Source organism: Octopus bimaculoides, chromosome 18 (assembly GCF_046866305.1).
Source record: "Octopus bimaculoides isolate indiv1 chromosome 18, ASM4686630v1, whole genome shotgun sequence".
Classification (NCBI taxonomy): Eukaryota; Metazoa; Mollusca; class Cephalopoda; order Octopoda; family Octopodidae; genus Octopus; species Octopus bimaculoides.
Window position 1 is genome coordinate 17,726,619 of NC_142945.1, and position 14,243 is coordinate 17,740,861.

Consider the following 14,243-nt stretch of genomic DNA (forward strand, 5'->3'; position numbering starts at 1 on the left):
CTTTGCTGAGAAAATATTTTATTAACGTTGAGTTATAATAAAAACAATTTAGTATTAAACTGAGGAATTATTCAGTACCTTTTGTAGAGTACATATTTATCATACTTTTTTCAGACTTTGAAGTCACAGTTACTACTTCTTGTAAATGTATAATGAAAATATTTTACATAGATATATCTATTTCCTGGTATATTTTAATTGATTTTCTTCTTCTTTAGTCATTTATTTTATTTTGGAGGTTGAGGGGAAAGTAGTCCAAGTATGCTGCTCAGTTTAACACATCACCTGGTCCTTGAGAGCCTCTCACATAGTTCATTCTGTTAAAAGCATTTGACAAGACTGCACTAAATGCCTAATTTGAATATCTGCAGTTCAGTTTTACCAGTTCAGGAAGGCATCACACAGTTATGAATACTACCCTGCTTCTCTTGTAAAAAAAAAAAAAAAAAATTTTAATGTAATCTTCCATTGAGCTGACAGCACATACTGGTTTCAATTCTCTTATTCAAATTTATTTCAAACATACCAGTGATGCCCTTGAGAAAAGAATGACTGTCATATTCTCAATGTGCTATGAATTTGTGGCTGTATGGATTAAGTTTTTCAAAAAATGAATATATATCAGTAAAGCAACATGTTCCTAAGCAGTTTTTTTTTTTTTTCCACAGGTTTGAATTCTGGCAGATTACTGATGGTATCGATCATGTTCATGGATTCCCGCATTGGAGATTCACAGAGACAGTCAGTCGGATGACTGTACCTATGTTGCCTATTGCGTCTGCATCAGTTTGGCTCCTGGTACTATTGATGGTAGCACTCGGCGGACGTGTCTTTGGTTGGGTTAGTACCTTTTTAATTATAACTACTTCATTACTCTACCTACTTTGTTATTGAAATAAATATTTTTCCTCATTTGTATGACAGTTATATTTCTTCACTCCTACATCTGATAAGAAGTCATCAATCATATGAACTGTATTAGTTTCTCACAATTTCTGGAGAAAGTGATTTACAGGCTTAATTATTCATCCAATAAGGTAATTTTGCTGTAATAAATTGCCACTTCATATATTAGCATCAAATAGAATATCTGATACTAGTGCTGCTCTTTTCCCTTTTATGTGTTAATATATAAGTTCTGGTTAGAGTAATAATAGTAATTTTTTTTTTGCGTGTTGTTGTTGTTGTAAAACATAAAGCTGATCTTTTCATCTCTAATCAATTTGTTTGCTGTGGTTCTTTTTCCCCTTTCATCATTTTCAGTCTCACAGTCTAACTATTTTCAATATCAAGGCAGATAAATATATGTAAGTTGCAGTGTGTGTTTATATATGTGTGTGTGTGTATGTATGTGTGTATGTATGTATATCTATCTATGTATGTATATATATGCACTATTAAGATGAGTTATCATTAGCTTAATATGACCACTTCAGATTATTAACCTCTTCGTTTTATTTATAGTATGTTTGAATCAGTTTAGTCTCAGTCATATTTAGGGATCTGACTCCTTCATTTAAGCATATCTTTAGTTGTGTTTAATCTTTAACCTAAGGTCTTGCAGCTCTCTTGAACTCTAACACTGGGTTTCAATGTCCCTCACCCCTACATGTCACAGTCTGTTAATGGTTAAATGTGTTAAAAATTGTTAGAAAGGAAATTTTGGTGTCCAAACAACCTAAAGATTGTTATTGCTGTTTAGCCTCCAGTCAACTTTGATTTAGTATATCTATGATCAAAAGTGTTCCAATCGTGACCATCCTTTTTATTTCATTATCCAATATATCTTTCTTTCCCTTTTCTAAGACAGTTGGGTGAGATTTTTGTCTAACAGTTTAAGCCATGACATAAATACTTCACAGCACACATGATGATTATAGTAGAATGAACTGGTTGAAATATAGTATAGGAGAAAGATACATGTCTGGAAAATTTAGCATAGCTTTATTCTAAATAATTCACTCCATTACTGTAAATTTTACCTAATTTTGCTTTCGTACTTCATTTCATATGACTTAAGTGAAATATAGTTGCATAGGTGCTTCTGTGCTCATCTAAAAGTTGTCAAAATAATTGTCATTTGCATTTTAAGAACAAATTAACTCTAGTTTATCATCATTACTAGAATTAAGGCAGGGTAATAGCTGAAAGAAAAAGAAAAAAAAGAGTAATAAATTCAATATCTAGCAGTTTTTAAATTCAGGTGTCATTTCTCTACATTCTGTGTTTAAAATCCCACTGGAGTTAACTTTGCCTTCATCACTTCTGAGTCAATAAAAATAACGTGAAATAATGCCAAGTTTAATTCAATCAGCAATATCCTCTCTCTCTTTCTCTCTCAATTTATAGACCTGTGCTGATGTGAAAAGTCATTACTATTGTCTTGCAAAAGCCAAGATTTTGGGAACTGAATTGTGGTAAATTCTTCTCAATATCATATGTTCATTCTATCTTGGTCTTTTTTTTTTTTTTTTTCCATTAGAATATGAAGTTTTAGATGAGATGTTTGCTATCTCAGACAAACATATACCATAGATAGAATTTTTTTTTTTTTTTTTTGGTCATTGATTGAGGTGTAGACAACAAAGATAGCTACATTATTTGTTTTGTTGGTAACTTTTAGAAAATGATAGGAAAACACAAACTTTGTATGAGAATCGATTCTTTAGTTCATTAATATCATTGTTACATAAGACATAAAAAATTAATGCAAATGTCTGTTTCTTTTGTGCTCAGAAATCTGAGGTGAGTTTTTTTTTTTGTTGATTTTTGTGTGTGTTTTTTTCTATGTCCCTTATTGATAAATATCGATTTTTGAAACAATACTGTTCTTTAGTATGTGAAATATACATGTATATTAACATATAGCTATTATTTTAATGAAATATGTCTTTTGTGTGTAACCACATAGAAACATTGAACTTTTGAACTTGGAAAATGGAAATTTCTTGGATCATGGACCTCTGATAGTATCCACTTCAAATATAGGCATTTCTTCAGTGATTGTCTAAAAAATAAGCTTTAAATTTTTTATTAGTAATGTTGTAGCAAATGATTGCTAGGGTTGGGTCCACTGGTTTCAGCTAAAGTCATTCTGAGATTCTTTGAATCTCAAGGTCTGTAATTTTGCTTATTGATAAAATCCTTCTGGTGAAAATGATTTTCATTGATCAGTATCAATTTTCTTGTAGGTGTAGAAAATACATCTATTTTCATAGTGTTTTTGTTGGTTTGTAGGCTATAAATGTTGCATCAAATGAATATTAGAAAATATATGATAAATTCTATCATGAAATTTATCATCACCATTGTCCTTTATCTTACTGGAATTTTCATGATCTCATATTCTCATTTAATTTTCTTAACCAAAACTTAGTTTGTGGTCTGCCAATTAACCTTGCTTTAATTAAAATAAGACAATTATTTTGGACCTTTTCCCTGTTGAAATTATTAACTGCTATAACACATTGAAGACGTACATCTTTCATTATTATGAGCTTCAATTTATGTCTGCAAATATAGAGAGAAATAATTAAAATTATATAACACAGGCTACAGCTATTTTCAATAAGATGTGACAACACATGTGGATATATATACACATGCATACATATGAAATTTATCTATCATTTCTAATTCCAGTGAGTCATGCAAATATCAAGATTTGAATAATCTTCCAACCCATACTAACATAAGAAAAAACTAATGTAAAAAAGTTATTTGAAATAAAATGGTGTATGGTCAGACTTTAGTTAGCTGGCAGAGACGTTAGCATGCCAGGCGAAATGCTTAGTGGTATTTCGTCTGTCTTTACGTTCTGAGTTCAAATTCTGCCACGGTCAACTTTGCCTTTCATACTTTCAGGGTCGATAAATTAAGTACCAGTTGTGTACTGGGGTCAATCTAATCGACCTTTTGGGCCTTGTGCCTAGAGTAGAAAAGATTATTTCAAAATAAATAGATATTCTTATCTTACACCAATTATGCGACACAAATATGGAGATATATAAACAGTGATAAAAATAAGTTAGCTTACCATTAATATAAGCCTTTTGACATTGACTCTGGTCTTTCTTGTTTAAAGTGATCTAAATTAAAACTTTCTATTAAAATTTTTTGTGTTAATTTATGTTTCAAATACCATCTTAATAATGTCAGTTATTTTATTAAATTCTTTAATATTTTCAAGATAAATAATTCATATAAAGGCAGTGTATTTTCAGAGAAATATGTTAACAAAGTGAAGGTATGTGGCCTAGTGGTTAAGGTATTTGGTTCACAACCATAAGGTCCTGAATTCAATACCCAGCAGTGCACTGTGTCCTTGAGCAAGACACTTTATTTCACATTACTCCAGTCCACTCAGCTGACAAAAATGAGTTGTACCTGTATTTCAAAGGGGCAACTTTGTCATATTCTATGCCGCGCTGAATCTCTTTGAGAACTACATTAAGGGTGCACGTGTCTGTGGAGTGCTCAACCACTTGCATGTTAATTTCACCCACAGGCTGTTCTGTTGATTGGATCAACTGGAACCCTCATCGTCATAACTGACAGAGATCCAGTTTATGGTAACAAAAGGGTTAAATAGAGCATTGAAGCATTTGATATTGTTAATCATTGAAATGCATATCAATATATGCCAAAGATAGCATGACATTAAGAAAAAAAGTAAAAAATGCAACTATATCATTAGACATTATAAGGTATATTTTTCTTTACTTTCAGATTTTAGCTGTTGTTACTCCTATTGCAATCTCCTGTACACTGGTTGTATTAGGTTATGGACTTGCACGCTTAGATCAAGAACCTACAAAAGAAATGCTGAGAATTATTTTTACAATACCAGATTTTAAACTAAGTCATTTTACATCTGAAGATATCTTTACAGTAAGTTATTGCTTTTTTTTTTTTTTTTCTCTCCCCCCACTTTCTCTGATAGTGGATATTTGAACTTAATAATCTAGGGTTTCCTAAACGCTGATTCACTGATAACTCTTACTTGTCAGCAGTCAGTTTTACCTTTCATCCAGTCTTTAGTGGTCAATAAAATGCTAACCTGATACTGTGAAATAGCAGTTAGTTGTCAGTGAGCTAAACACACTGCTTAGTTTCTATTCCCATTACTTGACTATCATTCTTAGAAAGATTACAACTGTCACCACTGAAATCATTAATTCAAATATCATTGAGGAACACCAATGGTGATTACTAGTGAAGGAGAAAAGATAGATATTTAATATTTGATCTCATTTATCATTCTTGCATGAGATAAATCATTCTTGTAATAAATGATAACTAAAATCAATTTGATCAATTTTAACTCTGATTTTTAAGGAAAATATGCCTTGTGGTATTTAGATACATCTCTTTACAATGAGCTCAAATCCTGTTGTGGTTGATTTTGCTATTCATCTTCCAGGAAAGTACAGGAGTTAATTAAAACTCCATGGTTTGTACCAATTAATAAATCACCATCATTATTATTATTATTATTATTATTATTATTATTATTTGTTGTTGTTGTTGTTATTATTATTAGTGTTGTTGTTATTATTATTATTATTATTTGTGGTCAAGGTGTTAGTGAAGAAGCTGACGCTTGTTGTTATTGGGTTGATTGGTGAGGCACAAACGTGTTCCATCCCAAAACGATCCATCCACCACAACCTCCACCTCATGCAATACATTATAGAGGAAGTGACTAGGGAAGCTGGCATGAGTGGGACCCAGATCAATTTAGATCAATTGAAAGCTTTTGATAGGGTCAACCATTCTCAGAGCAGCCAGTTTTCAGGGGCTGGATATCGATAATATCCAGTGGTCAAAGTCAATGGCCACCTATCAGAATTGTTTAGTATTTTACACTCAGTCCACCAAGGTTGCCTGCTCTTGCCTTTTCTGTATGTGTTAAGCTGAGAGCCATTCTTATGAAAAATGGAGGCATTGAGTGGTTTCCCACAAGACCTAGGATGTGAGAGAAGTGTGTTGGCACATGCAGATGTCACCGTAATCGAGGCAGTCGGCACCACTCTAAAGGAATGTGAAGCAGCAACAGGAGCAAAGATTAACCTGGAGACAAATCAGTAGGTCTGCAGGTCTATGCTAGAGAGGCAGGTCTATGCTGTCCAACAGTGTTGTAGGGCACTGGACAGATGGACCGATTAAGGTACTCAGGGTTTGAGAGGAAACTGTCTCTGAAAGGTCAGGTGGAGGTGGCGAATACATACATCGCATCGTCTGACCGTCATGCCTTGCCCTGAGTCACACCTCAACAAGTTGGAGCATATACTTTTTTGCTTTATGTGGAAGGGGCAAGTTCCTCTTGTCAGGCAGTTCAACTGCTGTCAACAGCTGCTGAATGGAGGGCTGGGCATGCTGTGGTTGCTGATACGTAGGCATGTGCTGTGGCCGTGGCATCTCCAGCGTTTCCTTGATGGTGAGTAGGTGTGGTTGCTCTTTGTCAGATCTGCTTTTCCTCAACTCGTCTCCTTAACGGAACTGCAACCCTGGGTCGAGCAGAGACGGAGGGATGGTGAGTGGCACCTTGAGTGCTGACAAGCCCTCTTAGTCGGTGGAATGTGGCTGGTGGAAATTCTACCTTGGTGTTCTATAGGGGGTTAGTGGAGGATAGGTGCAACAACATCCTTAGGGAGGCTCTGGCCTTTGATGAGGAACAACTGAGGACTTTCAGGCCAGGGCCTATGGATAACTTTCAGAAATCCCTGACCTGGCAGTGCTACTGGGGAGCGTTGCTGGTTTGGGATAAATTCCACAGGCACGGAAGTGCTGTCAGTTGGAGCTGCCCAAGATGTGTGCAGAGCAATGGAAAAGGTTCTGAACACACTCGTCAAGTGCCCGACAATTTCTGATATGTGGGTTTATGTTGAGCACTTGCTGTCGCGTGTCGCACAGATCTGGCTATCATCCGAGTCTATTGTTAAGACTGCTCTGCTCCCTTCCGTTGGTTGGGAAGGCCAGATAGCTTCCATCTGCCTGGTGGCCATGGTGAAAGAGGTTGTATGGTGAACAAGACTGAAAGAGCTGAAGATGGGATCTTTCGTCTCCGGTGAATTTCTGATCAAGTTTTTCAGGTTTCACTTGAAGAGGCACATCAAAGTGGAGAGGGAGGTATTCCCTTCTAGCAAATTTATTGAAAGGTGGATGAGAGTGGCAAGCATGGTTTGCGTGAATGGGATTGCTCTGAGCATGCGCTTCTGAGTGGAATAAGAGAGAGAAGAAGCACTTGCCTAAGTGGTCAGGAAAACCATGATTTTCTGTGGGGTTTCCACAGTTTTCCTTTGGAAGTCCCCCCACCTTTGGGGAATTGTAATTCTTTAATTTTATTGGTTCCTTTTGTTATTGTTTTATATGTTTACATGGTAAACCCCTCCATTTGTGATTTGTATTTGTGTCCTTGTGTGTTCAATGTAGGCCTATGTGGCCAATAAAGAAAACATTATTATTATTATTATTGGATGGTGGTGATAGTAGCGTTGGAGGTAGAAGTGATACAATTTTTCTACACTAAACATTGTGGCATAAGTATTTTATAATCTCTTAAGTTTTAGATTTCAAATTTTGTGCTTATATTTAAAAATCAACTCCAATAAAAACCATCCTACCTGTATTACATATATAAAATAGTTGAAACAGTTTCAGAATATTCTATAAAACTATATAGTTACTTGACATTATAGCTTTTATGGCTTTATAGAATATCGAAATACACTCTTTGCAAAATAATATGTATTGATACAATCTTTTTTTTCCAGAAATGCATGAGTTCTTTCGTACACATTCAAATGGCCTTACCATTATGGTTTGGAATTGCTCCAACAATGGGTAAAATGACAGGCTTTGGAAAAATTCATAAAAATGTGTAAGTTAATCTGCTTTTATGATACACTAAAAAATTAATGTGGAATTGAAATACTTTTGATCATTATTATATCTTGACAAGTACATATAATTAATATTGACATGAATCTGATTCTAACAGTAATCCTTGTGGGTATGAATTAATATAAAAAAAGACTTTTTCCAAATGAAAAGATCTATAATAACAAAGCTTATTAGATGATCAAACTGTGACGGAAGCAGTAGGATATTCTGCTTTGGAATGGAAACTTTCTTATCAGTTAATTAAAACTAATAAATGACATAAGTTATATTTAGTGTCTAATAAGTCAGACAGATAATTAATGATCTCAGCTCCCAGTGAAGATGTTCATTATATGGTATGACCAACTGTTTTATAAGATTATATCAAGTGCTTATTCCTTTAATTATCACAGTTGTTTTCAGGTATGGTTTTATGTAAAATATTTATACTTGGAAAAAAACACCTAAGGGAATGCCACAGTGCAATGGTATATAATGTTGGTTGTTATTGGAAATTAAAGAAAATAGATTTGTATTGATATGTGAAAAGATACAGATTCTATTGTTAGCCTTTCTTGTGCTGAGGAATAAAAATTGTGTTTATGGGAGTGAAAATACTACTTACTAAATACATTTTCTCTAAATCCTATATCTGACCCCCATTGATACTCAAATATTTTCATATGCTTCTCTATATCTATTTCCTTATTCAATAATATTCTTCTTCCTCCTCCTCCTCTTCCTCCATTAACATAAATTTCTTCACATCCATTTTTATATCTTTTCCCTTTTTGCAGGTTAAATATGATGTTACGTAAACAATTAATTTTAAGAATTAAGACAGAAGGAAACAAAAGTGCTTCAAAGACAATGGCATAGATATAATCATGATTTTGAAATTCTACCAGTTATATCAGCTGTCCAACTTTTAAATAATAATCTCTGCTTTACAGAAACACATTGCAATGTTTTTCATTGCAAATAAATGAAACACTTTTAGTTTTGTCATACCTCTTTCTCATCCATTTCTGAAGTCAATTCTCAATCAATTCTCATTTTTTCTCAAGATCAAAACACATTTCCAACTTTTCTTTGGCAAACTCAGCTAGATTTTGTTTAAAGTTATTGAAGCTAGCCATTTCGAGAGATCTCACTCTTGATTAGAATACAATATCTCCATAGCTATAAAACTGTGTCTCTATCCATAGCAAGGCACTATTTTAGCTTCCATATCTTGCCATCTTTTGCAGGTTAGATTACTGATAAACCACAGCTCTCACATCATGGTTGGCACCTCTCCAACTTGCCTGTAATTTCTAGTCAGAATTCGAAGTGGCAACAGTCACATCAGAAAGTCACCTAACAGATCAGCTTAAGCTTTCTTACTCACACTCTCCCCTCTCTCTCTATCTCTCTCTCCCTCTCTATCTATCTATCATTTTTTCTCTATTAAGCTCATTCTATTATTGATATTACTGTTTTCACACAAGATATCGTTTTTTTTGTTTTGTTTTTTGTTTTTACTTTTTGGTTCGTGGAATATAAATATGTGACACACATGTACATACAGTTATCTAGACATGACTCACACTTTGACTACAGACTCTATTCATTAGCAAGCATCTCTGCCAACATCCCTATCCACAAATACTATTGCACATTCACGCATTTTAAACTCTTTACTTTTGAAGAGAATGTGTGTGCGTTAAAGTACATGTTTATATATGTATATTTGTAAATATATGTATATATATGTACATATGTGTATGTGTGTGTTACAGTACATGCGTCTATTTAGTTGTAATTATGCGTGTATATATATATATATATATATATATATATATATATATATATATACATAAGTATACGCGTATAATGTATTAAACTACATGTGTATGCATAAGTATATGCACACACATGTACACACACATGGCTGTCTTTTTTTCTTTGCAGTCACTTAGTTCTGGCTTTATTCTCATTGTACAGCACTTGGAACATATCTAAGTAAATGAGATACACACACACACATATATATATACATACATTTCATTATATACACTTCCTTATAACTTGGGTGTATGGGCTCTTCCCCCTGCCCTTCACATCTTCATCATCTTCTCTCTTTCCACCTGAGATTCCCACATTTATCTTCTGACAAGATGACACCTTTCTGTCCTTCAGTACTACTCCCCCTCTGCTGAGAAATCTTGTCTTGCAAGTGACTTGGTGACCTCACTGGTGCTATGTAAAAGGCACCCAGTATACTCTGTAAAGTCCTTAGCATTAGGAATGGTATCCAGCCATAGAAATCATGCCAACATGGAAAACAGACATCAATTGAGATGATGATCACACACACACACACACACACACAAACACAATGGTGCAAAACAAGATGGAAAAAATAGTACACAAATACCAAAGGTAGAGTTAACACACACACACTCACACACACACACACACACACACACACACACACACATATACACATAAAACACTCGCAACCAAGTTGCTATTTTCTTTATTAAAGAAAGAAAATCAAGATTACTTTTTGATCTTTTTTCTTTGTTGTTGAAAAACAGCATCAAAAATGTCTTTTTTTATATATTTGAAGCCATTCTGTTAATGATTTTTTTGTCTTCAACATTTATAATTTATATCATTAATATAAACATTTAATTAAAAATTTGTCTCTCAATTAAAAAGAAATAAAGAATTGGGCTAAAAGACATTAAAAAAAGTATAAGCCATTTTGAAAATTAAAATGTACCAATAAACTAAAAATTATACAACAATTTAATTATCCATATGCCAACATAAATTTTAATTTTTTTCAGATATATCTTCTTACACATGCATGTGTGTCTTTATTTTAATGTTTTGGAAATTATAAAAAAGAAAATGTCTTATTTCATAATTATACTTAGAAATAGCAGTTATTAAATAGAACTTTAAAGTTTTCCAACTACTAGTGTTTATCACATATCAAATGATTAGGGGGGGAAAATACTTTTTCATGAAAAATTTTTAGAAAAATGTGACAGATATATTGGAATTATCTGAAATTTTATTTCAGAGAGTAACTAAATATTTAGATCTCCAGTTTTTTTTTTTTTGTTTTTTTTTTTTCCTAAGTTATGGTATTCAGATACTTTATATTGTGAAACCTGACATTACAAATATATATAATTTTGGAATAAGCTATTTTAATATGTTTATATTCTTTGATAGTTGTAACTATGATCCTAGTTGAAAATATGATCCTTCAATATTTTATCATATGTACTAATATCCTTTTGTACTTGTTCTTTTTATATTATAGAACATGGTTATTAATGATACTGATGTATGGTGTCTTCTGGATGCTGCCTACATTAACTATGGCACCCTATCTTGGCAATCTAATACAAAAATCTCAAGCAATACTTAGTGATGTTCCTCTTAGTGGTGTGTAATAGTTTCTTTTATCTAAAACATTTCTTAGTATTATTTCTTGTCAGTTTTTATATATGTATAATTTGATTAGTAAAACATTTAAACAGCTGTTTTGTATAAAATATTAGGTATTATACTTTAATCTAACCTATCAGCATACATTTTTATATTCAGTATTACTTCCAGGTTGTCTAACTTCCAACATCTGCACCATATTCTTAATTTCTTGAAGATACAGCTAATTATCTCTTATCAATACAAAAGGCATTTTATTATCAATTAACTTTTTAGCCTCTAATTGAATGTGTGACAAATCTTATATCCTGTATAACTTGTGTCAGCTAATGTTTGACCTGCTGTTGTATTGGATGTTTTTTGACTTCCTATTGTCTTTTTAGCTAACAAAAAAAAAACCCAAAAACTTTTCTGGTTCTATTTCATTCTTAAGGCATTCATCTATAGAAAAAAAAAATTGAGAAAAACGATATTACCTAAGTGGAACTGAATCAATATAAAGTTATCCTTTTCTCCAATCTTCAACGTTTTCTGTGAAACTGTTTTCAAGATACAAATACTTCCTATTTCAACCTAACTACTTCTTGTATCTTTGTAATCATCTTGATGATATCGTAGCTTTTCTGCTAAACTTATATTACTGAGATCTAATCAGCCCCAAACTAGCTTATACAGTCTTTGTTGAGCACTCAGTTCTTCATTTCACATGTTGAATTGCCTTTTTTTCATCATTAATACAAGTACTTACATATTCACTCTTTACATATTCACTATGTTCTATTTTTATTTCTGTTCTATACCTTTTCCCCTTCAGTTTCCACTAGTTTCTCTTTTCTAGGGGTTCTCAACCGTTTTTTTTTTTTAATCTATGGACCCCCTTTAATTACTATTTTATTCTGGTTGACCCCCATAATCATTCGATATTTAAAGACTAGTTTTATAGAATATTATTTATTAATGTTTTTCTCTGCATTAACTTGTGTAGGTTGAACTCTGTAAAAAAAATTTTCAGGGGCCCTTAAAATACTATTGTGGATCCCCAGTTTACTATTTTGTTGTGTGGATCCCCAAAAATCTGATGTGGATCCCCAAAAATCTGATGTGGACCCTGGTTGAGAACCACTGTAGACAAACTATGCTACTTGTCCCTTTAGTTACTACATTATTATTATTGTATAAATAAATTGTTCTGATGTTAGTCAGGCTTCGATTTATAAAAAAATTTCTCCTGCAATAGTCTTAACATTATTAAATTCATTATCATTAAATTAGATCATAAATTTTTTCTTAATTTGATCATTCTACTCTTCAATATCTGTTTGATTAAAACTATCATCTCAAGACCTTAGGTTGTTCACTTAATGTTTTAATTTTATCGGAAGTAAAGTTCATTTCAAATTTTCATAACTAATATTTTTTTTTTCTAATTACAGGTTATCCTCTCATTTTTGATACCATGGCTACAGCCTTCAGCTATTTGCGCATCCCACCTGCATATGCCTTGTTATTCTACCTCTCCATCTTCTTATATCATGTTTTATTTCTGGTAAGCCAATTTCTACACACACACACACACACACACACACACACACACTCAGACATATTCCAGTCATTTTGTTTGTCTTAAAAAAATAATGTACAGTAATGCCCCAATATACAAGTTGATTTGATCCCAGTGACCACTCATAAAGTAAAAACTCATAAAGCAGAACAATAATTTCCCATAGTAGCAATGTTATAAACCATTAATTTATTCCCAGAAAATATTTTACCAGTAAAATTTGTAATACTCGTAAATAAATGGCAATAAAACAACAGTAGAATGTAAAGAAGATTTTATGTAAAGTAAAAGAAATGTCAAAATCATTTATTATAAAAAATATTATTATTATTATTGTTTTCTTAATCACTCTCACTGGCACTAGACTCATGCACACCATCACTTGTAGACGCAATTGCCAATTCAGAAGCACTCATAGGTGGACTTGTAGATTTCTTTTCAAAAAACAAGTCTAGAGTTATTTCTTAAGAAGAAGCCTTTTTTTCGCTCTCTATAAATTTCTCAGTAACACGCAGAGGCATTTGTTATGGTAGTAGAAACTTTTGCACTTTGTTCAAAATTTGGATCTTGTGCTTGAAAAATAAAACTCATAAACCCAGTGTCTTGCAAAGTGAGTCCTCATAAAGTGAGGTATTACTGTATTTTTATTGTTTTGCACCAGATCAAACCTGATCTAGCAGATTATGATCAGAAACATTCTAGTTGTAGTTATTCCATATTTTTTGTTTATCTTGGATTACTTTGTCTTGTACGATAGGGTGGAATTAGAGAGAGATTTGACTACTATTTCTCACACATCAAGCAGTCTCATAGAGCCTCTAGAGTTTGACTCGTTAATTTGATCTATTACTTGAAAGAATAGAACAAGATCTCTTTGTTTATTGTAATATTTACTTCAATAGATATGATTTTTCATTAAAGCCACTTTGATAGAATTATAACATTTAGAAGGATTAATAAACAACAGAATATGGTGTCATTTGGGCAAATATCTCTTATATAATCATATCTGAAATGGCAAAATATAACCCATACAAATACATGAAGAGGTTGTAGAATTCATTATGATAACATATTGTGTGGAGTGACAGAAACTACTGTTTAAAGCACTTGTCCTTGTTCCAGAAGGAGAGAATATAGAAGTGTTATTGTTTTGGTCACAATTGTGAATGAAAAAGACTACAAAAGAATAATTATAATGTGAGAGCCAATGTAAGTAGTGTGGAGGGTGAATTATCTGGTAGGAGGTACAGAATGAGAACAGTAGGACAGAGGGGTTGGGCAAAGTCTGTTAACAAGATAGAGGTCAAGAGAAATGAGCTGGCCATTGAGAGAGTGAGGTCAAATA

At 32.7% G+C, this 14,243-nt stretch overlaps 1 protein-coding gene across 4 annotated transcripts in view; it reads left to right on the top strand.

Moving 5' to 3' along the window:
• LOC106873750 (sodium- and chloride-dependent GABA transporter 1) overlaps positions 1-14,243 on the top strand; it is a 227,901-nt gene that overhangs the window by 202,759 nt on the left and 10,899 nt on the right. For all 4 annotated transcript variants that reach the window (XM_089365878.1, XM_089365880.1, XM_014921248.3 and 1 more), the window contains 5 exons: positions 669-840; positions 4,729-4,890; positions 7,776-7,882; positions 11,207-11,331; positions 12,768-12,880. In XM_089365878.1, coding sequence (XP_089222004.1) covers positions 669-840; positions 4,729-4,890; positions 7,776-7,882; positions 11,207-11,331; positions 12,768-12,880 — 679 coding nt within the window. The remainder of the gene's footprint in view (positions 1-668; positions 841-4,728; positions 4,891-7,775; positions 7,883-11,206; positions 11,332-12,767; positions 12,881-14,243) is intronic.